Source organism: Urocitellus parryii, chromosome 8, assembly GCF_045843805.1.
Source record: "Urocitellus parryii isolate mUroPar1 chromosome 8, mUroPar1.hap1, whole genome shotgun sequence".
Classification (NCBI taxonomy): Eukaryota; Metazoa; Chordata; class Mammalia; order Rodentia; family Sciuridae; genus Urocitellus; species Urocitellus parryii.
In genome coordinates, this window is record NC_135538.1 from 11,634,879 (window position 1) to 11,660,830 (window position 25,952).

General features: G+C 47.6%; 1 protein-coding gene across 2 annotated transcripts in view; it reads right to left on the minus strand.

Moving 5' to 3' along the window:
- Window positions 1-25,952, minus strand: part of Tiam2 (TIAM Rac1 associated GEF 2) — a 129,061-nt gene that overhangs the window by 4,575 nt on the left and 98,534 nt on the right. For both annotated transcript variants that reach the window (XM_026393814.2, XM_026393813.2), the window contains exons 16-22: window positions 8,798-8,977; window positions 6,303-6,371; window positions 5,655-5,780; window positions 4,761-4,869; window positions 2,989-3,168; window positions 1,390-1,508; window positions 394-502 (exon numbers count right to left, since the gene is read on the minus strand). In XM_026393814.2, coding sequence (XP_026249599.2) covers window positions 394-502; window positions 1,390-1,508; window positions 2,989-3,168; window positions 4,761-4,869; window positions 5,655-5,780; window positions 6,303-6,371; window positions 8,798-8,977 — 892 coding nt within the window. The remainder of the gene's footprint in view (window positions 1-393; window positions 503-1,389; window positions 1,509-2,988; window positions 3,169-4,760; window positions 4,870-5,654; window positions 5,781-6,302; window positions 6,372-8,797; window positions 8,978-25,952) is intronic.

The following is a 25,952-nucleotide window of genomic DNA, read 5'->3' on the forward strand; positions in this document are numbered from 1 at the left end:
GAGTAACCGCGCTGCCTTCTGGTCATCCTGCGTGGAGTGTTCTAAAGCAGCACCTGGCACTGCGAATCTTCCTGTTTAACTGGAGGCTGAGGACACGGTATGCATCTCAGTGGCACTACACCCTCTACACTTGCTCTTCCGACTCTCAGAATTTAAGAGATTTTGAAGTGCAGCGAGCTTTGAGATAGCAGGTTTCAAAACAGCCTTGGGAGATCTGTGCCCATGACTCTTGTTCTGAGCCACACTGCACAAGGCGAGGCCCTTGTGAAGGGCCAGAGGTGGCTGTTCTCCCGACTCCTGGGAATCAGCATGTGGCTAGCTGGGTAGGGCTGGCCCAGTTCTCCTTGCTATCTGTCTCTTGAGAGTTGACATTCTTTCTAATGGAATACTAACCAAATACCGTAAGCTCAAGGTCCTTTCTGGCTTTTCCTAGAGACAAAAACGGATTCAGCCAGGAAACTGTAGAGTGCATCAGGAGTTCCCCCATGGAAAGTTCTGTTACCTAGATTGTAAAGACAGGAAATAAAGAAGATGTGGAAACCCCCAGAGGTTTACGTATATGTGGTCATTTGCTAAAAGACAAGTGCACCTATTTTCTATGGTCCCAATAACACAGAGTATTAAATAGTAGGTTTTATAATGTGAGCTAAGCATCAAACCGTGGATAGACAACATGAAGATGAAATATTTTGCTTCACTGCACACTGTGGATGTGAGAGGGGCCTCGTGAGCTACTGTTTCCATAACGTTAGTTCCACCGGTGTTCATCGGAAGGGCCTGTGTCAATATCTAGTATATTTGCCACCTCTAATCCTAAACTGCATTAGACTTGATAATAAAAGAAGTACCAACATTGAAACTGACCATTACTGAAAAAATTCCGGTTCTTTTCTATTCTTGCCATTTTTTACTCAAACTATATTGCCTCTTGCATGCATATGGGCATTAAAAGCACAGGGTTCTAAATTTAACAGTCACAAGAAAAGAATAATGTAGAAAATTTCAAATCCCACTTGGACTGGCTTAAGTAAGCCAGGTAACCACTAATATTTGATGTTCAAAATGGAAGAATAAAAAAGGAGAAGTCCTTGATTCTCTCTGCAGGCTGCTCCCCTCTTTCCCTCATCCTTCCCTCCCAGCACAAGAATTGGGACTGGGAGATGTCATGCCCAGGGGTGGGGACGTGAACCCAGTGAAGTGGTTTACTTGTAGTCTTTGGTTCATTGTGAACATGTCATTAGGTTACATTTTGAGACCAATGTAGTGAATTGCATGTTAAAAATCAAGTAAAATTTTAGGTGGTTTTCTCCCCCAGGAGAGTACTATCAGTGTAGCCTAAACCCCATCTACCCAGGCCTAGGGCCTCTCTGAGTCCAGAGCCCAACAGACCTCCTTCTCTGGACCACTCTGGTCAGCTACCAGCTGGTCAAACACGGTCCCGTAGTCCTCATAGATCTTCTGCATCTCATTGATGTGGCTTGCTACCTTTTCCATTGCCTTCAGTGCCTCTGCAAAATATGAAATCATGTTTATCATCTTTGTTTGCTTTAAGTCTGTCCAACAACAGTGATGAAGGAGCTTCAGAGGAGAGCCATCCAGACTGGTTCCCACCACCACCAGCATTGCTCAGGTGTGGCTTCCCAGGGCCCCTGTAATCTAGTCCTTTCTGTGAACAGCCAGATACCTTCTACCCCAAATTCTCTTGGTGATGACTAACAGCAGCGCTAACACGCAGCACTTCCCACTAGACATGCATCACGAGTGATGAATGTGAATCATCTCATCCCCACCATAAAACGATGGCTGTAACCAACCTCATTTTAAAGAAGAGATAATTGAGATACAGAGTGCTTTGCCAAATTCTGGGTAAAAACAAGGGGTGGGGTCAGAATTCAACCCAAGAGTGGCAGCCCTCAGGGCACCTGCTCCTGAAGGCAGCCTCTCCTCCAAGGCCACTTACTGGATTGGAATCCATGATTTTTAATTAGCAGTTACAGACGTAAACTGTGTAAACACCTTGCTGCCAGAGCAGTGGTTTGTGTTGATGCATGGTGTTTAATACGTGGTATGAGGGCACATAAGGGACAAAATGATTCTATCAAAATCAAAAAGCAAAATTCCAAGTCACCTCAAAATAAGTATTTTAACACTTTGTTCTCCTGATTCAGCATTTTCATCCTCTGTCAGGAGGGAGGTTTGGAAGGAAGTTGTTAACAGACTTTTAACTTTTATATAAAAAAAATTTCTGTCTGCACTACTTATGACCCATAGTATGCTTGTCATGGATGAACAAGTTAAATTTACTCCTCTACTGCTAACCTTTATTAACAAATCTGTTTCTCTCCCCAGAAATTTTATGAGCTGGCGTAACTTGACATCCTAGTTTTGACATGTGGAGAATAAATTACTACTTCTCTCTCCTGTCCAAATGAAGCATCTCTCTAAGGGATCCTCTACTCTGAAATTGCAGGGCCCTGTGCTTTGTCCAGTCGTACCTCAAGCCAGTCATTTCAGAGGCTTCAGATGGTAACACATCAGCCTGGACCTCAAAGCACAGTCTGTCACTGAGCACTTCACCGCCAGCCCTGCTCTGCTCAGAGATGTCCACAAGGTGGCGCCTCCCCCAGCACGTAGGATCAGCAGCACCAGGGCAGCCACTGTCACAGCTTCCTGGGGGCAGGAGGAGGCCTGACTTGTTGTTTTGGCAGCCAGTTTACCAGCCAAGTGACTCAGGTAGCTTACTTCAACACACTGAAGTAAGTGTGTTGAAGTAAGCTACCTTTCACCTTCTTTCAAAGATTCAGATCGAATCACCCCTTAGAATTGTTGGGAGCTTCTGCAGGAAACTGATTTTACCAAAGGACCCTGTATTCTAAAGGAATGGCCATACTGAGCTGTCATCACATAGGAAGATTGAATGAGTCGCAGCCGTGACAGTGACTCAGAATGTGTCCCCTGCAGCTCGTGCTGCCATCCTCACAGCCTCACCTGTCAGGTGGTAGTGCTCCTCGCTCTCGTGGTCCGTCAGGGACACAAGCTCCCGGAGCAGCAGAGGGTACTTGAGCACTCGCTGAACCGGCTTGATGAGGTAGGACTCCAGGGTGGAGGAGTGCTGCTTGGTGGGATTCCGCGCATCCAGAAAAGCCTTAAAGGCCTTATCGGTTTTGGCTGTAAGCAATGGGGAAAGACCCTGAGAAGAGCTTGGTGGGACGCATGACACTGTCTATCATTTGTCTTAACAAAGTTTTAGACCATCCACTCTGTAGTCCATGCCATCCTTAAATAAAGGTCCAAGCACATCACCGCACCAGGCACCCGGTTATCAACCTGGGATTCAGCTTTGAAGCTCTAACGGCCCGCTGAGCAAAGGAAGCTTACTAGGAAGGCAGAGGAGTACAGGCCCACCCCAAGAGGAGCACTGAGTCTGAACACGCCTGTCTGGCTCTAGGTGCACACTCAGGGTCGCTCTCACAGGCGGCCTGGAAAGTGAGTTTCAAACAGTTCATCAAGCCACAAGACTGCTTCCAGATCCTCGTCCGAACCCACATGTGACTCAGATGGTAGCACAGCCAGAGTTTCTTCCACCGGCCTCGCTAGCACTGCTGTTCCCTCTTGTCTCTGCCTCATGGTGCTATCTGAAAAAGCACCACCATTTTTCCTTTGAAAATTTTTTCCGATGAGCCCTGCAGCCTAACCCTCACTGAGCCACAGCGCTGATGCGCCGGCTTTGGCAGTGAGGACTGCCTTTCTCTTCAGTGTCGAGTGCCACGAAGTACACCCAGGAATCCAGGTGCCCGGGATGTGAGTGCCAGTGGCCACACCAGCTGCCACTTTGCATTCCACCAGGTGGCCTCCTTTGGCCAGCTGTTTGGAATGCAACCCATCCAAATGAGGATATGCCCTTATTTGGGGTTCTTTGACAAAGGCAAAATCTCAGCATCTAGAAGATGCAGTACCATTTTGAACATGATTTTCAGTCAACTCAGTGGTGAGGTGAACCTCATTATAACAGAGAAGGGGGTCGGGCACTGCGTGTTTTGATTTTTCTACAGACCATCATACATAAGATGACGTTTGTAGGAGGAAATGCCTGGAGTTCAGACCTCTGTTTAAAGTGACTGGACACAGTGGATTCTGGCCATTTTTAGGAATTGTAAGTGTCCCAAGACTCCATCTGTTAAACTGGGGGCTTCTGAGGTACTGACAGCTCTACATTAAACTAAATGCAAAAGCTGTAGATGTGGTCAAACAGTGTCAGGAGAAAGATCTCGGTGCCCCAGGACAGTGTGCAGAGAAGGGCCACCACTGGGAGAGTGAGTTCTTCCCAGTTCTACGAAGAGACTCCAGTAGTTCACACACGTCTTGTGGGTTTGGTAGTAGTTTGTCATTGCTCCTCCAGCTAAAGAGGGTTGACACCAGAAAGTCCTGAGCACACGTTTCTTTCTATCCCATCCAAGATGTATGGTGGTAGGTTCCATAAGGCTGGGATGTGGTAAGAAAGAAATCCATGAAATCCAACAGCAGAGGGCGACCACCTAGCAAAGCAGCCACTGTGTCTCAGGCACATCTGCTCAGTGCTGCCAGTACACTGAAATAAGTGAAAACTGTCCCCAGAACTTCTGACACTTTCAAGGCTAAGAAAAGAACCAAATCCATTGAAATTGCACTTACCTCTGCTTGTTAAAATATAAATTTACTCTGCATCAAAACTAAAAATACAAAAGACCAAAACACATCTATAAAAGGTATGCACTACTCACCACGCTCAAGAACCTTCTGTACTTTAATATGGTTAGCACAGAATCCGCTGTACAGTTTAAAGTGGTCGGCGTAATAGAGGAAAGAGCCTCCAAGGGAAAACAGCAGTTTCTAGAAGGGGAGGAAAGGTCAAATCAGACGCGCTTTGCTCCATGTGTGGACATCTGGCAGATGCAGGCCTGCTCCATAATGTCCTCCTTGGTACCAAAACACAAGGGCCTCAGAAGTCCCCACTGACATAAGCCCAGGGCTGCTCTGCTCACTCTGGATGCACCCAGATTCCCCCAGTGGGCCAACAGCTTGAGGTTCTGGCAGAGCCTTCTGACCTGGTGGGCCGTCAGAGGACAGGCAGCAGAGAGTGCTAAGAAATGCACCCGCCAAGGAGGGCCAAGGGGGTGTTGGGCTGGACAGAGTCTGGAACTCGACTCTACTTCTGGACCCCTTTCCACGGCCTCTTGGCTTCTCGTCCCTGGGGGGGGGGGGGGTTCATGTCAACCATGGAGTTTACTCTGACACCACAGAGGAGAAGGCTCCATTGGAGCATCTGAAACCTATGCTCTCCACCCAGGTTCCCAGGACCACAGAGAAGGGGAGGTTCAGGGCAGGTGCTCTTGCTTCAGAAGCAATACCCTAGATACCTCCCGGAAAGCTGAGAAAGGAGAAGGGTGTGGTCCACGGCCAGGGGATGCTGCAGAGGTGGGGCTGCCCAGACTTTTGACTGGCAGAGCATTTACTTTAGGAGAAAAATCCATGGCCTTCTTTTACCACCTGCCGGGGAAACAGTGCAGCGAACGTGCAAAGTTCACGTGATCAAGGGACACCAAGCCTTCATTGAAGAGAGATTTTTGCACCATTCCCACCTAATTTTGCTTTAAATCTAAGTCTAAAATACTCACTCTAAACTGTGAGGGGGTTTCCAGTACATCGAAGTCAGAGGAGGCCGAGATCCCATCCTCCAGTGTCTCCAGAAACACCTTCTGAAACTCCAGCATCTCTGGCAAACTTCCAAAAAGCGACTCCATCTACGTGAAGGTTGGGGTTTGAAAAGAGGTGTTAGCCAGGACAAGCTGGGTGCCCCTCAGGCCCTCATGTCAGTCACAAGGAAGGTCCCCAAGAAGCAGAAAGAGCAAATCTTTTCCAGAAGAGCATTTTCATAAGAGATTTCACTTAAATGTAGAGAGACACACAGCCCCAGCCCCTATGATTCCATATTTCTAAGATAACTTTTTACACAGATGTAAAGTTCTTGGTATTCAAATCAGGAAAGAAGGAAGTCCACAGAAAAGAATGAATTTCTGTGGCTTAACATTGAAAGTGCATGTTCTGGAAAGTAATTTGGGAACATCCGTCCTCCACTATAAATGACAATGACCAGCCCTCTGCCCTTGCCGTGTTCATGCAAGAGAGGCCACACGTAGGACCTTCAGGAGACCCCACGCCCAGGTACTCACTGGAATCAGTCAGTACACAGTATGTGTGAGAGCGGTTCAAAGGGAGCAGGGATCTGCCTGTCAGTACACAGAGGGAGCGAGTGCGTTATTTACCTCATCTTGGGTAAGAAAAGTCTCATTCTGAAGTGGCTCCAAGTATAATTCAAAGAGGCAGCTCAGATCCTGAAAGAAGAGAGCCTTCTTAACACCTGAATCTCAAATACCCGAGTGATTGCAGCAGCAGGCCGCAGCTCCAAAGGCCCCCGTTAGGAATGGTGAGGTGCGTCCTGCTGACTCTGGGCACCCAGAGGGGTTGTTTCTGCTCACCTAATGCAAAGCTTAATAAACAACACTTGTCAGCTGCATTCCACAGCCTTCCTGGCAGCTTGATCTCCTATCTGTGTTGACAAAACACGCCTGTCTAGGCCACTGCCACAGGACCCCCCTTCCCTGCAGGGGAAGCGAGGTGTGGCTGGGGACTGCCGCCAGGGGGACCCCACCGGATGTCTGGGTTGCTTCTCTGCACCAGTGCAGGCGGACAGCTCCAGCATGGGACTGGAAGAACGAGATCTGGAGAGCTCTTCGATTTGGGGGTTGACACCTTAGCAGAATTTTAAATTCCCATGTTCAAATGCAAGAAAAGAATCCCCAGAGATTAGCAGTGAGAATGTTTAAAACGTGAGCTACATTTGTAAGCGCAGAACAGTTGGAGCTCACTGTATTTACAAACCCTCTGGATGAAGGGTTTTTTAATTTAATAATTTGAAGCTGAGGCCAGGATATAATTAAGTGATAGAAAATATTTCTCTTTGGTTTTTCATTTATCCTGAAGAATTTTTAGTCCTAAAATACTAGACATAGTTGACTACTAAGTCAGCTGCAGTGGCTCCCTCATTTTACAAGGGAGAAATCTAAGAGCCAGAGAGCTTTCTCAAGCCCAAAGTGCCTCCTGGACCATCAGTCTGAGAACAAGACCAGGCCTGTGACACTAATGGTGCTTCACAATAAAAACATCCCTGGCTTTCCTCCCTCGCCAAATTGCACAGTGGCCTGAGCAGTGAGAAGGGAGCACACAGATGTTGATCGTTTCAGGGAGCATGCGGGAGTCCAGATGAGGTTAAAGAATGACCACAAGGAAAATGACGTGTTAAATGTCAACAAAAATAGCAGTAGTGGGGTGTGTGTGTGAATCACAGGAGGCACCAGGTGCGGTTACTTTGTAGACAGTGGCGGGCACGGCAGTCACTGCTGTCCAGTCTAAGGCCACCCAGGGGACTTACTGCACAGAAAGAGCAGGTCACGCTGAGCTGGGGGTGGCAAAGAGCTGCAGCCTGAGGCCCTATGAAAACAAAGTGCAGGTTCTTGCAGAGAAAGGGGAGTCAGCCCCTCCTGTCCTGACCCACAGCTTGCACGGTGGTCCTCTACTAGTTCACAGGGAGATGACGTGCCCAGAGCAGCAGGAGGTATCAGGGAGAAGAAAATGGCGACAAAAAGGGACCTGATCCTACTCTTATCTCTGCCCATCAAGGCTCCAGGACTCAGGATGTCAGAAGGACTCTGGAGCTCTCAGAGCTACCTGGAGAAAGGCCACCGTGGATGCAAAGAATTGCTCAGAAATCTGGATGTCATTCCCTGTGGTCCCCTGAGCTCCCCACGCTCACTGCAAGACCAGACAGAATGGAGAGCAGAACTAATCTCATCTAGCTTTTCTTTCTCCCTATAGACCAAAGGAAGGGGCTTGGGGGAGCTTTCCTGGTCTACGTGTAAGCAAGGCTTTTAAAGTCCAAGGGCACAGTAGAGATGTGACTGAGGGAATCTCAGCTGCACCTTGTGCAGAAGGAAGGGAAGAGCCACACGTGTGCCAGCACTCGGCTCCTAGCCTCGGAACGCAGAGCTGGAGGCTTGGGAAGAGCACAGGGACCAAGTGAGTTGGAGAAGATGTCCTAGGACATGCAGCCAGATCCGGCAGAGCCAGGCCTGGGTTCTCAGCCACCAACCTATGCCATCCTGTTCCAGTAACAGACAAGTGAAGTGACCTGATAATAGGTCCCGAGTTTCAGCAAATACTTAAAGTGAGGAAGTCTGCTTTCCCAGGCGCCTGTGCTCATAAAGTGTTCCCTGGGGTAGGTGAGATAAGGAAATGAATTCTTTGGGTCCCCTAGACATTTGACATGACTCCCTCATCATGGAGTGAGAATGTTCCCACGCGATACCCTTGCATTAGCCTCTGCTGCCCATGACCCTGGGCTCTGGGGGCTTGCGTCTGCAGTGACTGCTGCCTGTGTCCTATCACCTAGAGTGATCTCTGCCCCGCCCTAAAGCAGTGCAGACTCCCTTCCCACAGATTGCAAATGACAAACCAGAACATCTGTTTCCATAGTGAGAGCTACCTTGGTAACAAAATGAGCCGAGAATCTAATTTTTTCTGAGTCTTCTCAGCTCTCCCACCCTCTCACCCTGCCCTCCTTTCCTGCAATGTTTCATGGCTTCGAGGAGCAGGTGTCTGTCTCATGAGTGGCAGGTGTCCCGGGCAGAGGTGACGTGAGGCCACGGCTCACATAACAACTCGCCGTGACCAGAAAGGAGCGCGCGTCTGGCCCCTCCGTTACCTTCACGTAGGACTTCTCGGTGTCCAGCAGCTCCTGGATGACTTTCCGGAGGCGGTCGGCATCAGAGAGGTGGCGCGCCAGTGGCCTTGGAGGCGGGTCCTGACTCTCCCTGGGTCCCTCCATGCTGTTGGTCTGGGTGTCGGTAAAGTCCCTGCACAGCGCGGCAATCTCTTCAGCACTCTGAGAGGTGAGGAGAGGTGGGGAGTGGTTAATGCCCAGGATGCTGCTCCCCATTCCCACCAGCGCCAGCCAGCCATGCCAGCACTCAGGAATCACACAGCGCTGCGTCAAGGGCACACAGTTTCATCCATCCCAGACCACTCTACCACTTAAAAGTCCATCAAGGGAAATGGCACCCACCCTGTGTTTAATACCGACACAGGCTTCCCACTCGTGACAGCCATCACACGCTTCTTTCCTGCTGGAATCGGCCTCAAGGTCCAGGGCCCACCCTCTGCAAAGCTGACTTTGCTCTAAAACCAGGGTGAGGTCCCTCTCTGAAAAGCACACACAGGAGATGGCCCAGCTGGGCCCACCACATCCCTCAACAGTTGGCCTGACTAGTCAGCTTTCCGGATGCTCAGGAATCACAGTTAAGTGCCACCCAGTTTAGGATGGCTTGGATCCAGTCCACCTAGAGTTTGGCCTTCAAATCTGACCATTTAGCTGAGCCAACATGTGCCAAGTATGAATGGAGACATCTCGAGCTGGTGCAGATGCTGGGAATGAGGTGGAGACTGGGAGATGAGCGAGAAGGCCTTCTGAAAGGGGCTGCAGAGCCCAGTAGGGGCACGGGGGGAAGCAGGTGCCACAGTGACACCCGGTGAGAGTGAGCAAGAGCAGAGGCCAGACCCGTGGGAAACCCTGGAGTAGGGCCAAGTTGGGACTTGGCAGTGAGTAGCCATGGCCAGACCTGGCAAGAGAGGGCGCTCATCCAGGTAGTGGGGACAGAGTCACACAGGTTGAGTCAAAAAGGAGCAGGAAGCCAGGCACAGTGGCACATGCCTGTAATCCCAGTGGCTTGGGAGATTGAGGCAGGAGGATCGCAAGTTCAAACCAGCCTCAGCAACAGCAAGGTGCTAAGCAACTCGGGGATACCCTGTCTACATAAAATATAAAATAGGGCTGGGGATATGGCTCAGTGGCCAAGTGCCCCTAAGTTCAATCCCCACTACCAAAAAAAAAAAAAAAAAAAAAAGGAGGAGGAGCAGGAATACCTGGGGAGAGCAAGGCCTTCAGTGCCAGTCCCTGTTAGGTCTGAGCACGTGCAGTGGCTTCTCATGGCGACACCTGTGTGCTCCTGCAGGGGAGGGGTTTCCAAGCTCAAGCCCATCCACCATTGGCCTCCACAGGTCCTAGAGCACCATCAGATCACACCCCAAGTGTCCTCTGCTCTTTCTTTCCCTTCTACCCACCTACAGCCCACCCCATCTTACCCCATGTCAGTCTGGAGGCTTGTTGGGGGCCAGGCGCCTCTCCTTGCCCCTGCCCCACACGCCCAGCTCAGTGCTCACTTCCCCAGCAACAAAGCGGCCACCCAGTGCCGACAACCAGTGCTCATCACCATTAGCCAGCCTCTTGTGTCTCAACCCAAACAGTCCTTCCTTCAGTTTTAAATGCCTTCATGCCTGGACTATGTCCATCTCCATCTGGGGTAAAAAGCTGAACTTGACATTAGGTCTCTTAACGCTAGCTTAATTCATTCACTTTGCCTGGAAATTTTAGAACACAAACATGATACAAGTACGTGGTGGCCTGACATGCATTTTACACACACTGTCACCAGGCAAGTTCAATGCCTCAGAGAAAACACAGGCCACTCTGGCCCACCTTCCCCCATCCGACTCCCTCCCGGACAGCGTCTTCAAGTGATGGGAACACACAACCAAGACAAGAAGTCAGCACGGACCTCCTGCCTGGCCTCTCGGTCTACTCCAGTGGCTCCAGCTGCAGGCCTGCTCTTAATCCAAAGAAGTGGGGGACAGATCCTGCCCAAGGACAGGAGACTCGCCAAGGCTGGACACACCAAAGCACAGCCTCAAGCAGTCTGAAAACCAACACAAGCTTGGGTGGAACAAATAGAAACTGCAAGAGATTACACAGATTGAAGTGCTGCCTGGGGACAGGGTGCCCAGGAAGGCCGGGGCAAATGCGGTCCTGAAGGGTACATGATCCAAGGCAGAACCGGGGCATAAGCCAAAGGTGAGGTAGGAGAATGGGCCCAGTAACCAACAGAGCCTGGCTCAAGGGCAAGTGACAGCCCCTGACAGACTGCCAGGTTCTGACGTAGAGCTGCTTCTCTTTCATTTTGACATGAAAATCTTGGTACACAAGTTAGATCAACCTGGGAACAGGGACTGAACTTCCAACCAGACACACAGAGCATAATTTCCTTCCGGGCTGGGACTGTGGCTTAGTGGTAGAGCAAGCGCTTGCCTAGCATGTGTGAGGGGCACTGGGTCCGATTCTCAGCACCACATATAAATAAATGAATAAAATAAAGGTTCATCAACGTCTAAAAAATAATAATTTACTTCCAAAATAGTTAATGCATAAATAAATACTAGTTATTCTCCTTGGACCTACGTATATTCCACCTGTTTTTATTTTTAAATGTGAATACATGTATATTTCTGGTGATACCTGTCAGAAGACATGTATTTCAGAGTAAAATTTCAAAGAATAAGAAATGTGGATCTTAAAGTGGCAATCAGATTGCAACCTTGATTTTTAAAAATGTCTCATGTCACATTCATAACAACCAAAGTTTCAGATTCATTATGGAACAAGCTCCGATGCTACTAGGTCATGCCCAAAAAGCCTAATGGCACATAACCATTGCCACCAATAGGTGGTACACTTCTCTCCCAGGATGTGAGTGTCCCAAAGGAACATGAAAGAGTATAACCAACCCACTCCAAATCCTGCCCTCCGGCTCCTCCCCCAACCCACCAGTGGACCTCTACCTGGCCTCACCTTAGCTTTGTTTGGGGAACTTTTGGAAACCTGTGCCAAGTGAGTCGGAATCCCTGGGGCCTCGTCACAGGTGTTTTGTAAGCTTCCCAGGTGATGCCAAGTGTGGTCCATTGGAGAACAACTGGTCTACCCATCAGGGCAGCCGCACCTGCCTGGAGTGGTATCCACTCCAGCCAGATCACCCTGTCCCTGGGGCCTGCACTGAGAGGTAGCCACGTAAAAGGGGTGTAGACTGAGGCCACAAGCCAGGAGGTAGGTGGAATCACACCCTGACCTGAGGTTCTGGATCTGCCCCTCTAACTCCATTTACTTAACATCTCTAGGATCATAGGACTTGCACCACAAGCTCAGACAATGTAATTTTGCAATCCCCAAAACTAACCGTTTCCAGGGCTGTGGAATCTATATTAAGCATGCATATACTGTGTAAAATAAGATCTGACAAAATGCACCATAAGTTAAATGGCATCTGGTGAGTTTGCAGCTTTGCCTCGCTGGGATGTCAAAAATCACACCTAACAATGCAGTGTTAAAATAACGAGATTTCAAAAATAAAGTATCTTGCCATTTTAGAAAAATCAGAATCCATCTTAAAAACACTTCTGGTAGGATTAACTCCCAAAAAGTGTTAGCTGAAATTTTTTCAATAGTAAGTCTACTTTTCAAAGTACCACAGTTAAGTGCTTCAAGTGCTGTAAAGACTCCACTTGCTGGACGGTTTAGCTGTTGTCCAAGGTCAACTGAGAGGAAAACCTGGGGTCAAAAGGCAGAAGGGCTGGGAAAAGCAGAAGAGTGATCCCAAGAGTGTTTTTCAAGACTGTATATGAACGAGTCACTTGGGCGATTATAGTTCAGTTCCTCTCTTCTTAGAGATGGTGTACACTGAACAGTTCAGGGCGGTGTTCTGTGTAGACCTGATAAGCACTTTCCAGGAACAGTGACCATGTTGAGTCTCAGTCCTTACTCATGAAAAGCAGCAGTGTGCCTCTGCCATCCAGCAACTCTCACTGGCTCTGGGTCTAGGAGAGGGAGTCTTGCTTGCTGAGCCCCTGCTCCACACCACACTCACGCACGTCGGGTGTTCTCACAGAACACACCAGCACTGAGTCTGCTGTGACCTGCAGAGGCTTTCCACCTGAGGGGCAGGGAGGCTTTGGCAGGACCTTCGTGGCATGAGGCCTGTCTCCCCTCTGTCTACACAGCAGTGGCCTCCTCAGTATTCAGCAGAGCACAGGCAAAGCAGGCTCACTACGGTGGCAGGGGCTCTCCTGGCCCCAGAACACAGGCGAAGCAGGCTGTCCACGGGTGGTCGGGGCTCTCCTGGCCCTAGGGGATCTAGGGATGCAGTAATCTCGGCTTAGAGAGGCAAAGGCAGCTATCACACACCCACAGGTGGGTCCCACCCCTGCCACTGAAGAATGCTATGATCACACGTTAGAGCTAGGTGTGCATGGATTCAGTATCTACCAGTGTGTACGTGTGCAAAACGGAAAACACTGTCCCACTGAAGCATGGGCCCAGGTTGTGTTTTCCAGTGTTTTGTTTAACAGTATTAAGATCTTGGGCTCCCTGTGAGCCTATTTATAAGAGGGCATAAAACACTATTTTCTGTTGAATTCATTAAAAAGACTAAATGAAAACTTTTTTTCCCTAAAACTAAGCTGTCTGGAAGACAAATAATATTAATTCCATTTTTTCAGGTTTTTAAGGTTACGTTATGGTTGATCACTACTTGAAAATGATTTCATCTCATCTATAGATGAGGAGGGCTCACTCAGGAACTCTGGATTCAGACAGCCAAGCAGAACTATTTCTGTTTGCATGGATGGGCACGGGTACTCCCGCGTCCTTCTAAATGGGCTGAAGTGTGTCTGCTTTCAAGGAGCCCATAAGCCTTTCTTGGTTGGCACCAAAACCGTTCACAGGATGATCAGGTGCCTTGCCCCAGACCGGAGGACAGCAGGGACAGTATCTTTCTCAAACCAAGTTCTGAGTCACTCCATGACCCTTCTGATCTGGATTCAGCGATTACTTTTCATCAGAAAATACCAGGACAGTCTCCCCTTGGCTTGCATTTGTTAAAAACACCACCACCACCACCACCAACAACAACAACAACAAAAACAGCTCTTCTCCGATTCTGATCATGACGACTCTGATATTTACTTTGCTCCTATTTGGAGACTTGACTGCCTGAGGCTTTCCAGTTTTCCTGTGGGATTTGGAAGCTTAAAAAAATTAATAGATGTTAAGTATATTATATCACCCAGAATAGGTTGGGATCCCGTCGTCGCTGCTGCACGCAGTACTGACACTGATCAAAGGCTGAGCTGGGTCCTGCTTCCTGGCTCCATGCACCGCAGCGCCCCTCTCAGGGGCTCTGGGTACGCAGGCTCATCTGTCAAAGCAGCTGTTTGTATTTTTTTTTTTTTTTTGCTCAAACCTACTTCTAGCCTAAGGAAAAAAGGTTTAAAAGTGCTTCATAATTTGGGGTAATATTTCTGTGGAAACTTAGAGATTATTTTCAGCATGTAATACCTTTGAGGTCCTAGTTTATAGGAAAAGAATATTAACTTTGGGGTTAATATCAGTACAGTTTGGACAACACACAGACCTGAAGATACTCTCTTGCTGCGTAAACTGTCCACACAACAATGTGTGGTCTCTGGTCTCCTCCGCCACACTGAGCCACTGATCTGGACCAAATCCACATCAAGATAACTTCCACAGTTTCACCATACCAGGACATTAGGCAGAAACAGATTGTGAATTCTCATACTGCCCCCAAAGAGAATACTGGAAAAATTAAACAATATATGAGGCCTGGGGTAAATGGCCAAGTAGCCTCAAAGACAGCCCGGCCCCAGCAGGGTGTGGCTCACCTGCTGTGTTCCTCTATACTGAATACTAAAAAAATCCTCCCTTCCTTGTCTGAAGCCAGGAGGAGGCTGCATTACCAAGTCACCTCAGAGTGAACTAGGTGGCAGCTGTCAGATTCCAGCAAGTCAAGTCAGAAAAGTTCCCCTAGGAAAAAAAGACTTAAGAAGTGCAAAGGACTTTTTCTCAACTCACTTTGCACTTCATTAAAGTCATCACTAGCTTATAAAAAGACCAAGCAGAGCATACCTAGGACCCCAGAGGGTCCGATGACCTCCCATAGAGAGGCAGAAACAGACCATGGCCAAGTCAGATTGTCCCTGCTTCCAGGGCTCCTGTGGGAGAACAGGTGGCCACATCCTGGTATCCAACCTAAGTTGCCCTGAGCTGCCCACCACACCAGGGCAGCACTTCAGGGCCAAACTCTGGGGGATGCTTGGGGGCAGCTGGGAGGCCCACAGGCAGGCTGGGTGGAGAGGGCAATGCAGGGGACAGGGAGGAGGGAGGACAATATATTAGCACCTTGGCAGGTGGGGGTGGGAATAAAAACAGATTTAGATAATTAGTAACACCTGTGGGGACAGACCACCCCAAATCATCACAGTCATAAGAGATTGTGAATTCTAGGGAAGGGGCTTAAAATTCTTATCAAAATGATACAAAAAGGATGAGGAAATCCTGCACTGAAAAGCCTCATGTTCTTTGTTCTTTGGACCAGACAATTCTATTTCCAAAGGATACACCAGGCAGACCAAGGAGGTAAACTGTGGGCACAAACAGTAACGTGCATAAATGATGGTACAGAACTGCAGTGAGATGCCCGCAGCAATACCAAGAGACTGACACCCACTACCAAGGAAAAAGGAATGAGCCAGGTGTGGTGGCACACGCCTGTAATCCCAGAAGCTCGGGAGGCTGAGGCAAGAGGATCAAGAGTTCAAAGCCAGCCTCAGCAACTTCATGAGGGCCTAAACAACTTAGTGAGACCCTCTCTCTAAATAAAATTTTGTGTGTGTGTGTGTGTGTTGCTGGGGATTGAACCCAAGGCCTTATGCATGCAAGGCAAGCACTCTGCCAACTGAGCTATATCCCCAGCCCTAAGTAAAATTTTTAAAAGGGCCGAGAATATGGCTCAGTGGTGAAGCACTGGGTTCATTTCCTGGTACCAAAAAAAAAAAAAGGAATGATTTATTGGTAAGGGAAAAAATAGGAAATATATATACAAACTTTTAAATATGCAGCCTATCTATAAATATAGATATATGTATAGATTTTTATAAAATTGAATGATATATATAATAAATGCAATGGTTAACACCGCATTCTAAATTATTTTAATTTTAATCTTTTGGCTTATCTGAATCTTATTTTATATAGTACTTGAATTTCTAAATTTAAAAAAAAAAAAAGGAATCCTTTCCCATCATTTTACAAAAAAGAATCTGAGGCCAAAAAGGCTCCACAGGACACTGTTTGCATGGGGACGAAGGAGGCTGACGAAGCCCCTCGGCTCCTGGTGTCCGTGTGTCTAGGAAGAGGAGCTCTGAGCAAGGAAACCAGGTATGACCAGGAGCCCAAGAAATGAGGGGTTCAGAACAGAACTGAGGGAGCTACTCTGGTTGGGTCGAGGTCGGGGACAGGAGCACAGAAGCCAGACTGCAGGGTAGGTCAGGGTAGCCACGCTTGAGGCCGGAGAACATATGGAACATGTAGAACATGCAGGAACTGAGGGCCAGCGTGGCGGGGTCCAAGGATGGGGGCCTGCAGGGACACATGGAAGAAGACAGGGAAGAACTGGGGACACCAAGGCAGGAGGGGGCGAGACGGTGACCTTGACCTAAGGAGCAGAGCTCGGGGGAGGGCCAAGGTGGGCAGAAGAGCCTGCACCCACTGTGCACACACCGGCTAGGTGCAGGGTCCTGACGACAGCTGGCGAGGGTGACGAGCACCTGATGGTCCCCCCAGGCCACTGCCCCTTTCTTCCCAGCGTAAAGCCCCAGCTCACCCCGGGCCCCACCTTAAACAAGTGCCCTTTTAGGAACACACTCTGGAGCTAAGACCCTGGCCGGGGCAGCTGCCAGCCACCTGACCTTGACCGACTTCCCCGGACTCCACTGACGCACCTGTGCAGCAGGGATCACATTTTACAGAGGAAGCAATGAGATGAAATACGTAAAAATCCTTAGCACAGTGCAAGGGCTCAACGAAAATGATGGGGTTTACTGCCATTTCTCTTTTTTTAAACCAGAAAGACAGGTGTATGGAGAACCAACTTTCTCTGAATGCCGACCAGGAGGGGCAGAACGGTCAAACTTCATTCATTTCATGGATCATTTTTAACAGACCTTTCTCCCTCCCGGACTCTGTTCTAGGTACTGGGGGGAAAGGGCATAGACAGGTGACATGAATGACAAAAAGGGGACACACACAGTGTGGGGCGGGGGAAAGGATGGCTGCAACTTTAACAGGGGCCAGAGAAGGTGAGGCTGCCCCAAAGGAGGGAGGCGGAGGGCAGACGCTGGGCTGTCCAGATGTCCAGCGGAAGCGCAGCCCTCCTGGGGACGCAGGACACAGGAGGCACTGAGTGTGCCCGGGGTTCATCCTCAGCGCTCAGCACAGCAGGGAAGGCAGGACGGAGCAGTGCCCCTGCACACTGGAGCACCAGGGTCACTGCGCAGTGTCTCCTGGACACAGACCCTGGGAGGAGCAGCTCCTGGGGAAGAGGAGGAGCCCCGGGGCAGACCTGTGTGTCCTCTGCCTGCCTTCTGCTCATTGACTTATTTAACAGCAGTTTGGTGGGAATTCAAGAATGAAAGAGACCAGATCTTTCTGCAAAGGACATTTCAAGGACAAGGGCAGCATCTACGCAATCAAGCACCTCTTTCACAGGAAATGCTGGGTTTCTCAATGTTCCTCCCCCGGAATCTACACAAAATGGCAGCTCTTTCTAATGGGTGTCTCCTGTGTGGGCTTTGTGTCTTCCCCGCCCCCCCCCTTTTTTTTTAAACTGGAAAGACAGGGCTTCTGATGTACATAATTTAACCTGCTCACCCAGACAGAGGCAAGTGAGCCAAAATTTTCCTTGACTTCTGGATGCAAATAATACAATACCCAGGTTATAAAAGAGACACGGATGACCCCACTCTGAGACGAGCAGCGAGTCGGGTGGATCACTGGAGAAGGGCAGAGGGTCACCCCAGCCTGCTCTGTTACTATAGATAAAGCTCCATGGAACTCGGCTTGCTCATGCGTCTCCTTGTTGCCCAACTCTGTTCTCCCATCAGGAACAGAGCTGAGTAATTCTGATGGCCTGGGGTATTTACCAGCTGGCCCTTGACAGGAAAAGGCCAAGTTATTCAACTCTCCTATAGGGAGATGAACCCAGATCAAAAAAGGTTCTTCTTTTGAACTAAAACTGAAAATAATCTGTAGAACTTCATTCTGAAATCATTTACAAAGTGCAAATTTTAAAAAACGACTGTTCGGTTATTTGCCTAGAACTACAAATGACATTGTAATTCACTTAGGTACAGAATCTTTTATGTGGTGTGTTTTCAACTATGTCAAAAACTAAGCAAAATTGAATGCTCGCCTGGCTTAGTTCCAAGGCTCAGAAAAATGTTTAATTTCTCTGCAGTTGGTATTTGATGCTGTGTTGCTTTTGCCAGAGAGATGGGTCTGCATCCTCTTCCCGTGACTGGGAGCTTTAGTATCTACATTAAGTCCTTGAGGTGATTATCCTATGCCACCTAACAGTCATTATATACGTACTTATGGAATTACAGCAGCCTCTGAACCGGTCTCTCTCAAGGTCAAGGTGGGCCACCGCACTTACCAGGGACCTTCTGACTTAGTTCTACTTCCACGGACTTTCCCATCAGTAGGTGTTTATCCCAGGTCGAAGGTCTCGTCTCTATTTTCTTCCTTCAGTTTTCCCTCGTGGCCTATTTTGGTTCTGATAGTCCCCTAAATCAGTGCAAAACTGTATTTACGAGTATCTACAATGACTATCGAGTAGCTAATGATTTCACTTCATGCCTTTATTCTGGTTGGTTTTTCTGCGTGAAGCACCAGTTTTCTGAAACACAGTTTCTTACTCCAGAGCTATGCCTCTAACTTCATTCTCAATACACCCTGAGCAATGTCTGCAGGAAAAGTCTTTAAATAGTATGCATTTTCTGAATTACCAAGGTTTTTTTTTTTTCTTTCGCATATTAATGGGCGGACACTAAAGCAATAAAAAGATTCTTTATCACTTTTCTAAAGAGAAATGTGTCACTGATGACAACTAATCAAATCCTGACAGCCCAGTGCTCTGAGGAACCTTTGTCAGCCACCACCTTTCTGGGCAGGCAAATCTACACTGTCCACAGGAAACTCAGGGTGACAGAGTTGGACCCTGTCTAACCGGTGTGTCCAACGCTGTGTAGATGGCTCCGCCCAGCTGCCCGAGTCCAGACCATCCCAGCCATGTCCACTACCCTTCTCTGCTTCCCGTTCTACTTATAATCCACGTGGGTTCCTTACCTAGAAATGCACCAAGACCCTCAGCTTTGAGAACAGTTCTTAGAGGCCCAATTCCGTGGGCATCTAAGATCAGCTTCTGGAGTGCCGCAGAGTCCCATCCTCTGCTGGCTCCCTCGAGCTGTCATGGTCCACCTCTGTATCCTTGGATTCCTCGTGTGCATGGGGGCATGGAATAGTGGGGGCTTCACGGTGACAACCAACAATGCAATCCACTTGGTACCTACCCTACTGCTCAACCCCATACAGAGCAAGTAGTCTTTCATTAGACACCATCAGCAGCAACATGTTCTTGTCGGGGAACCCACAGGACAGACCCTGGGCAGTCTGTCAGCACCGCCTACAGCTGTTGAAAGGCCATTCTCCCCAGCCATGTCTTCCCCACCATGGGGGTGGGGGTTGAAATCAAGCAGAAGCAAACCCAGAGGATGAACTGCCCCTCTGGGGATGGGATTTTCACATCGTTTTGGAACCAGGTAAATATAAACCTACAAGGGGAGAGCTCGGACCAAACCCAACAAAAAGGTGCTTTCAGACAGAAAAGTTAATGGAGAAATGTTCTCTAACAATGACTGACAAAATCATAGCTTCACTGTTGCTAGACCCCGAAGCCACAGGCAGGCAGTTCCCAGGGTGAGAACGCTCAGCCTCCAATATGCTGAAGGCCCAGAGAGAAACCAGCCAACCGGCCCCACAGAGAAAAAGTGCACTTCTGCACAAATACCTGTGATTTTCCACTTTGGGGAAAAAAAAAAAACTGTGCTTATGGGTGCCCCCAAATACATTTTAAATGGCTAGTTTTAAAAGGTCAGTATTGTACTGTATGATTTTTAAATTATTGGATACTTCAAACTATCGAACTATTGACAGTATTCTAGGACTTATAAACTTCTGCAGATTTCAAATTAAGTGACAGTAACTACTGGAAATTTCATTTTAAGTCCATGAAATCTTATTTTGAAAAGTATATACATGTCAAAGCAAAATAAATAAATAAAACAAAAATTTAAACAGCCTAACCCAGTTTGTAAATTAAGCTAATCAAACAGTTGTGTCCAATTTTCCAAAATCTTACCCTGCAATTTACCAAATAGAGTTGCTCTACTTTTAAATCAACTCAGGGGTAAATATACCCCTATTCCACACATCTGGTATTTACACACAGCCCCCTCCCCTTTCTCTCTACAATCAGCACCACTTTCTCCTTCCAGAATGGTATAGTAGGAAAAATGGTTGGTTGGTTTGTACAGTGGATTAAACCCAGAGCTTCTCATGGAAGACAAGGGTTCTACTACTGAGCTTTAGCCCCAGAACTTTTTTATTTCATTTTGAGACAGGGTCTTGCTAAGTTCCTCAGGCTGGCCTCAAACTGTGATCCTCCTGCCTCAGCCTCCAAAGTAGCTGGGATGATAGGCGTGAACCACATCTTGGCTTTAGTATCAGAGCTGGGTCTGAACACTAGCTCCAAAACTTACTGGTCATCACACACTAGCCTGATAGGTTTTGGGTTTTTTGTTTGTTTGTTTTTTTCCGGTTCTCAGGTTCCTCAGATCAAAAGGGACTAATAATATCTATTCAACAGAATTGTGGAGGAAGTGGGTTTAAGTGAGATGATATATTTAAAATTCCTAGAGTACACTCTGGGCTGTCTCAGCAATCTTGCTCAGCGTGCTTGCAGTTTACAAAACCACTTCACATATGCGGGTCTTGTTCCATCATCGCACCACTGTGAACTACTGCAGAAATGTGACCTCACTCTTTTTAACTGATAGGTGCCCGAGGACTCGGGGGTAAGGGGGACAGTTTTTCTAAAGCCCACTGACAAGTGCACAGGAAACCCCAGCCCTTTGGGCACAAGGCTCCTTCCACTTCATGCAACAGCAAATTCAAGAGCAAAGGTCTATTTCCTGGCTAAGTGCAGCAGAGGATGACTCCCTTCTGATTAATTCCCCTATCTTTCTCCTCTATCTGCTTTCAGTGGCATAGTACAAACGTGCTGTCTGGCATAGCATTACGCTTGAGAAAATCAGAGTCAACCCGAGGTTGACTCCTAGCCAGAGACAAGGCATGAGGCCACAAGGGTGTGCTTGCCCATGCTCCTTGTGTCCGTCCCCCAAAGAAACCAAGTCATGGTTTCCCTGCCTGGATTTGCTGCAGACAGACTGAATTCTTAAAAGAATTATTTTTTGAGCATTTGAATGTCATTGATACAATTTTTTGCTTCCACAAAGAAGCAGAGCCATGGTGGATGCTTGGCAAACACAGGGCCAGCTACTGAGACTGCCTGGCACTGCATGACACCCCATTACAGAGCCAGGAGAATGGGCAGCCAACGTCTTCGCGTCCCTCCCCATCTTCCACAACCACACTTTGTACTGGTTGCTGTTCCTTCAAGTTGCATGGTTCAAGGAGGTCTCCCAGGCACTTAGGAAGAAAGGTACGGGGCTAGGCAGGAAGGGCCAGGCCTCCAGACACAGCCCCCTCATGCCCAGAAGGGCCTAGGCCTTCATTTCTAATATTCAGCTAAAAATAATGCTTGGAATCTGGTTTCAAGAGAAAAGAAGCTTGGGGAAGAAAAATCATAAGCATGTAAAATATGTTAATATCCTGGCAACCTTAATAAGGCATGAGTATTTCCAAGGGCTATTTCCATACGTGAGCAAGATGCAAACTGCATGAGCCTTTAATTAAGAGTTTTAGGTGACTTTTTTCCCCCTGGATTTAAGCAACGTAATAGTCAAATCTGTTACATGATTTTAGCATCCTCACTGACAGGGTCTCAAAATGATGATAATTGCTTAAAAAAGCAATGTCGACCATAGAAATATATATTTGAGACTTCACCACTTACTGATCTCTAACATCTAACACTAACTACATAATAGAAATGAAGTAATAAAATTTAAACGAAGACTACCATTATTCTCAATAAGTAGTGTTGCAATTTTGACCAAATTTCTGAAAAATACAAAGTAACTGAAACCCTGTTTCCCTGGAGGTGAGCATCAACACTGGGCCTAGGAAAGGTGTGCACCTACAGACACTCAAGCAAAACCAAAAGAAAAGGCAAAGCAACCAAGACAGAGTGGAAAGGGATATTTGTTAAAGCCTCAGCCTTATATCTAAGAGACCTAAACTCCTCCTTGGGTTACTGGTTTGGTAATCGGTCTTTCCAACTCAGCACTCCCATATTAAAGCTTCCTATTCAAGTCCTCCATAGTCAAGTGGGAGGCGAGCAGAGAAGCTCAGCTCCCTCCTGATGTCTAGAAGCACCAAGCCAGGGTGGCCAGGCCGGTCTCCTCTCTGATGACCCTTGATCTTGCAATCGAGTGAACCATGAAGGTAAGAGTTTCTAGAATATTCCAAAGCTAGATGAGGCATGAAATGCAGAAAGATGCAGGACTCCTCAAATCATCCCACATTAGTAGTTTTCTAAGCCTCTAGCTAGGAAATTCCCAGTCATGCCAATGCCAGACCAGAACCATCTAAGCAGTTACACATCCCAGAGCTTCCTCATCTGACAGCTGTTTTCCAAGAACACTAGAGAACTTGGGTGGCAGCGAAGAAACAGAGAACTCAACAACTCGGCGGGCAGCGAGTCCTGCAGGAAGAGAGATGCACAGGTCGCTGAAGAAGCAACAGAGGAGGTGGTGACAACAAACGAAAGGATGAAACGGAGCACTTGAGCCACCTACCTCCAGCGTTTTCTTTCTTCCGTTTCAGTGACACACAGAGTTTTTTGCTGCCCTGGTCTCTGTGGTTATCAAGAGCAGCAGGGCTCTGACACACCAGCAGTCTTCACCTCAGCCATCGGAGGTGGAGAAAAGACCACAGTGCGCTCCTGCAGGGAGCGATCCCATCCCAGGCAGGGTGTTTCCGCGACCTCTCCCTCCTCAACCCCTATCTCCAAACACAGTGCCACAGGAGTCGACTCACAGCCGAGACTCTAGAGGAAATTGCCAAATGACTCGGAACAATTGCTCAGAACTTACTTTTTTTATTAAAAGGTGGGGAATCTGCCCTGAGTCACCAAAGGCACAAAAGCAGCCTGGGGACACAAACAGCCTCACTCAGTCTGCACCCTCCAGGTGTCCCCTGGCCTGCTACATGCACAAGACTATTTCAAGAAGGGATCAGGACGCCTGGTCCAGGGTGCCTAAGGGTGCTCCACCCAGGCAGGCCGAGCGGAGGAGTTTAATGAACACATAATGTGACCCCACCCCTCCCTCTCTTGGACAATACTGAAGATGAGGTGAGATTCAAGGTACCCAAATAGTAGCAAGCCAAAATTAGATCCTAACTATCATTGTAACTCTTATTCCTCAAAAGAAAAGGAGCCACAGAGACTGACAGGGCTGAGTGGCTGAGGAGCTTCTCGTGATGCCCTTGGATGAGACCTGGGAGCCAGCACTGCCTAAGCACCCCCGAAGACGGGTGTATGTATAAACCACCCTCTCGTAGCCCATCAGACCACCAGACGGCTGCTTATTTTACCAAGGAGGTCTATAAATTTTAGGTTTGGGATCAGCATTTATAATCTTGCTCCCCTTTTCTTTCTAAAATCATTTTTTTTTTACCAGTTACAGAAAACAAAACCTTTTTAAATGCAAAAGCAATGGCACATAATGTTGCATTAGTGTCAACAATCTGGAGATGTCCAATCACCACCACGGATGTAATCGTTTCTGGTCTCAACCTGATAATTTATTTGCCATCTAGGGGTTGTTTTATGCTTAACACCCCTCAATGTCTCTTATCATATTAAAAAAAGAAAAGCCTTAATAGTTAAACCCACCCAACCAATTAGACTTGAAAAACCAAAATTCAAGATGCAACTGGACTAGACAAACACGGTGCTTCTCATTGTAGGTACTTGATCATTGATTCTGCAATGTCAATAATACTAAGTCAAGACCAAGGTTGGATGATTCAGACATTTACTCAAAGTCAGAATTATGAACCCAGAGCTCATAGATTTCTAAATGGGAAGTCCGTGGACAAATGTCATGAGACTGGTGACCGCAATGGAATTGCATGCAACTTTTTTTAACATATGAATAAGTGCATTTTTTTTTTGGAGATTCATAGCTTTCATTTATAGCTTTTAAATAATTCTATATTGGTCTGCTCCAAATAATTTCCTAAACAAGATAAAATGCAAACAGCAGAGAGATAAGTATCTTGACCTTTTACCATTACCTTAAAAATCCTGCACCAGCCAGGCACATGGCACAGCCTCCCAACAGCTCCGGAGGCTGAGGCAGGAGGATCTTGAGTTCAAAGCCAGCCTCAGCAAATTGGTGAGTCCCTAAGTAACTCAGTGAGACCTTGTCTCAAAAACAAAATACAGAGAAGGGCTGGAGATGGTTAAGCACCCTTGAGTTCAATCCCCAGTACAAAAAAAAAAAAAAAAACAACTCTGCACAAACCTCAGGGGTTTCAACTTTGGTGAACTGCATGAAGAACAATAGATGATCAGTGCTATTTTAATAGGGTAAGTTTTTTTTTCTTTCTTCTAAGCAGCTTTCCTTCTTTTTGAGGACAAAAAGTAACATTAAGGGGTCGGGGCTGTGTCTCAGTGATAGAGCACTTGCCTAGCATGTGTAAGGCACTGGGTTCGATGCTAAGCACCACATAAAAATAAATAAATAAAATAAAGGTATCGTGTCCATCTACAACTATAAAAATACTAAAAAGAAAAACAAGGGGCTGGGGTTGTGGCTCAGTGGTACAGCGCTCGCCCAGCATGCCTGAGGCACTGGGTTCGACTCTCAGCACCACATAAATATAGATATTGTGTCCACCTAAAACTAAAAACTAAAAATTAAAAAAAAAAAAAAAAAAAAAACGAACATCAAGGAAAACACTGCATTAGATCAGGTGTCTGGGCAGAAGACAGACAGGAAGAGGCATCAGAGCAAGGCAGAGGCGCTGACCCACTAGAGGTGTGATGGTTTATCCAAGGACCACAAAGTGATTATCAGTGTAAGACTTAGGGCCAAAACCCATGTGCTCTCCCTGCGTCCACCCTCTGTCCAGATGGCTCCCCCTAAGAATATACGGGAACATGCAAATGGAATTTACACTGAGATTAGGATTTGGCTGAAAAATTCAAACTTTGGCACATGCCTGTAGTCCCAGCAGCTTGGGAGGCTGAGAGGCAGGAGGATCACAAGTTCAAAGTCAGCCTCAGCAACTGAGCAAGGCCCTAAGCAACTTAGTGAGACCTTGTCTCAAAATAAAAAGTGGAAAGCTCTGGGGATGTGGTTCAGTGACTAAGTGCCTCTGGGTTCAACCCCTGGTAGGAAACAAATAAGTAAATCAAACTCCCTGCTTTCTTCTTTCCCCCAAAGCAAAATTATACTGAAGTTTCCATAACTGTCTGTCTATGACCCAGGAAGTCTAGAAAGGAAAGAGATTATAAATACCGGACGAGGGCTTGGACGATGAAGGGTGGAGGAGAGGAAGGACACAGGGAATGTGCATGCAAGCCCTCTTGACGCTCATGCAGATGTGCCACCATGAAAGGGGAATGTCACAGAGCCCAGTCTGGAGGCCCCACTCCTCCTGGGTACAGGGAGCTGGCTGGCTACTCTTTGAACTGAACCTTTGACAGGCTTAGAAAGGATGAATACATCCCTCTCGGTCTCAGATAGGACGGGAGCGAAACTACTGTCCTTGCTACTCCCCAGGAAAGAGCAAGGAGGACCCTGCATCAGGAATCAATGTGGCACGTGAGTCATTAGGTGAGACTGCCCTGTCTATGAACTGTGCTTCT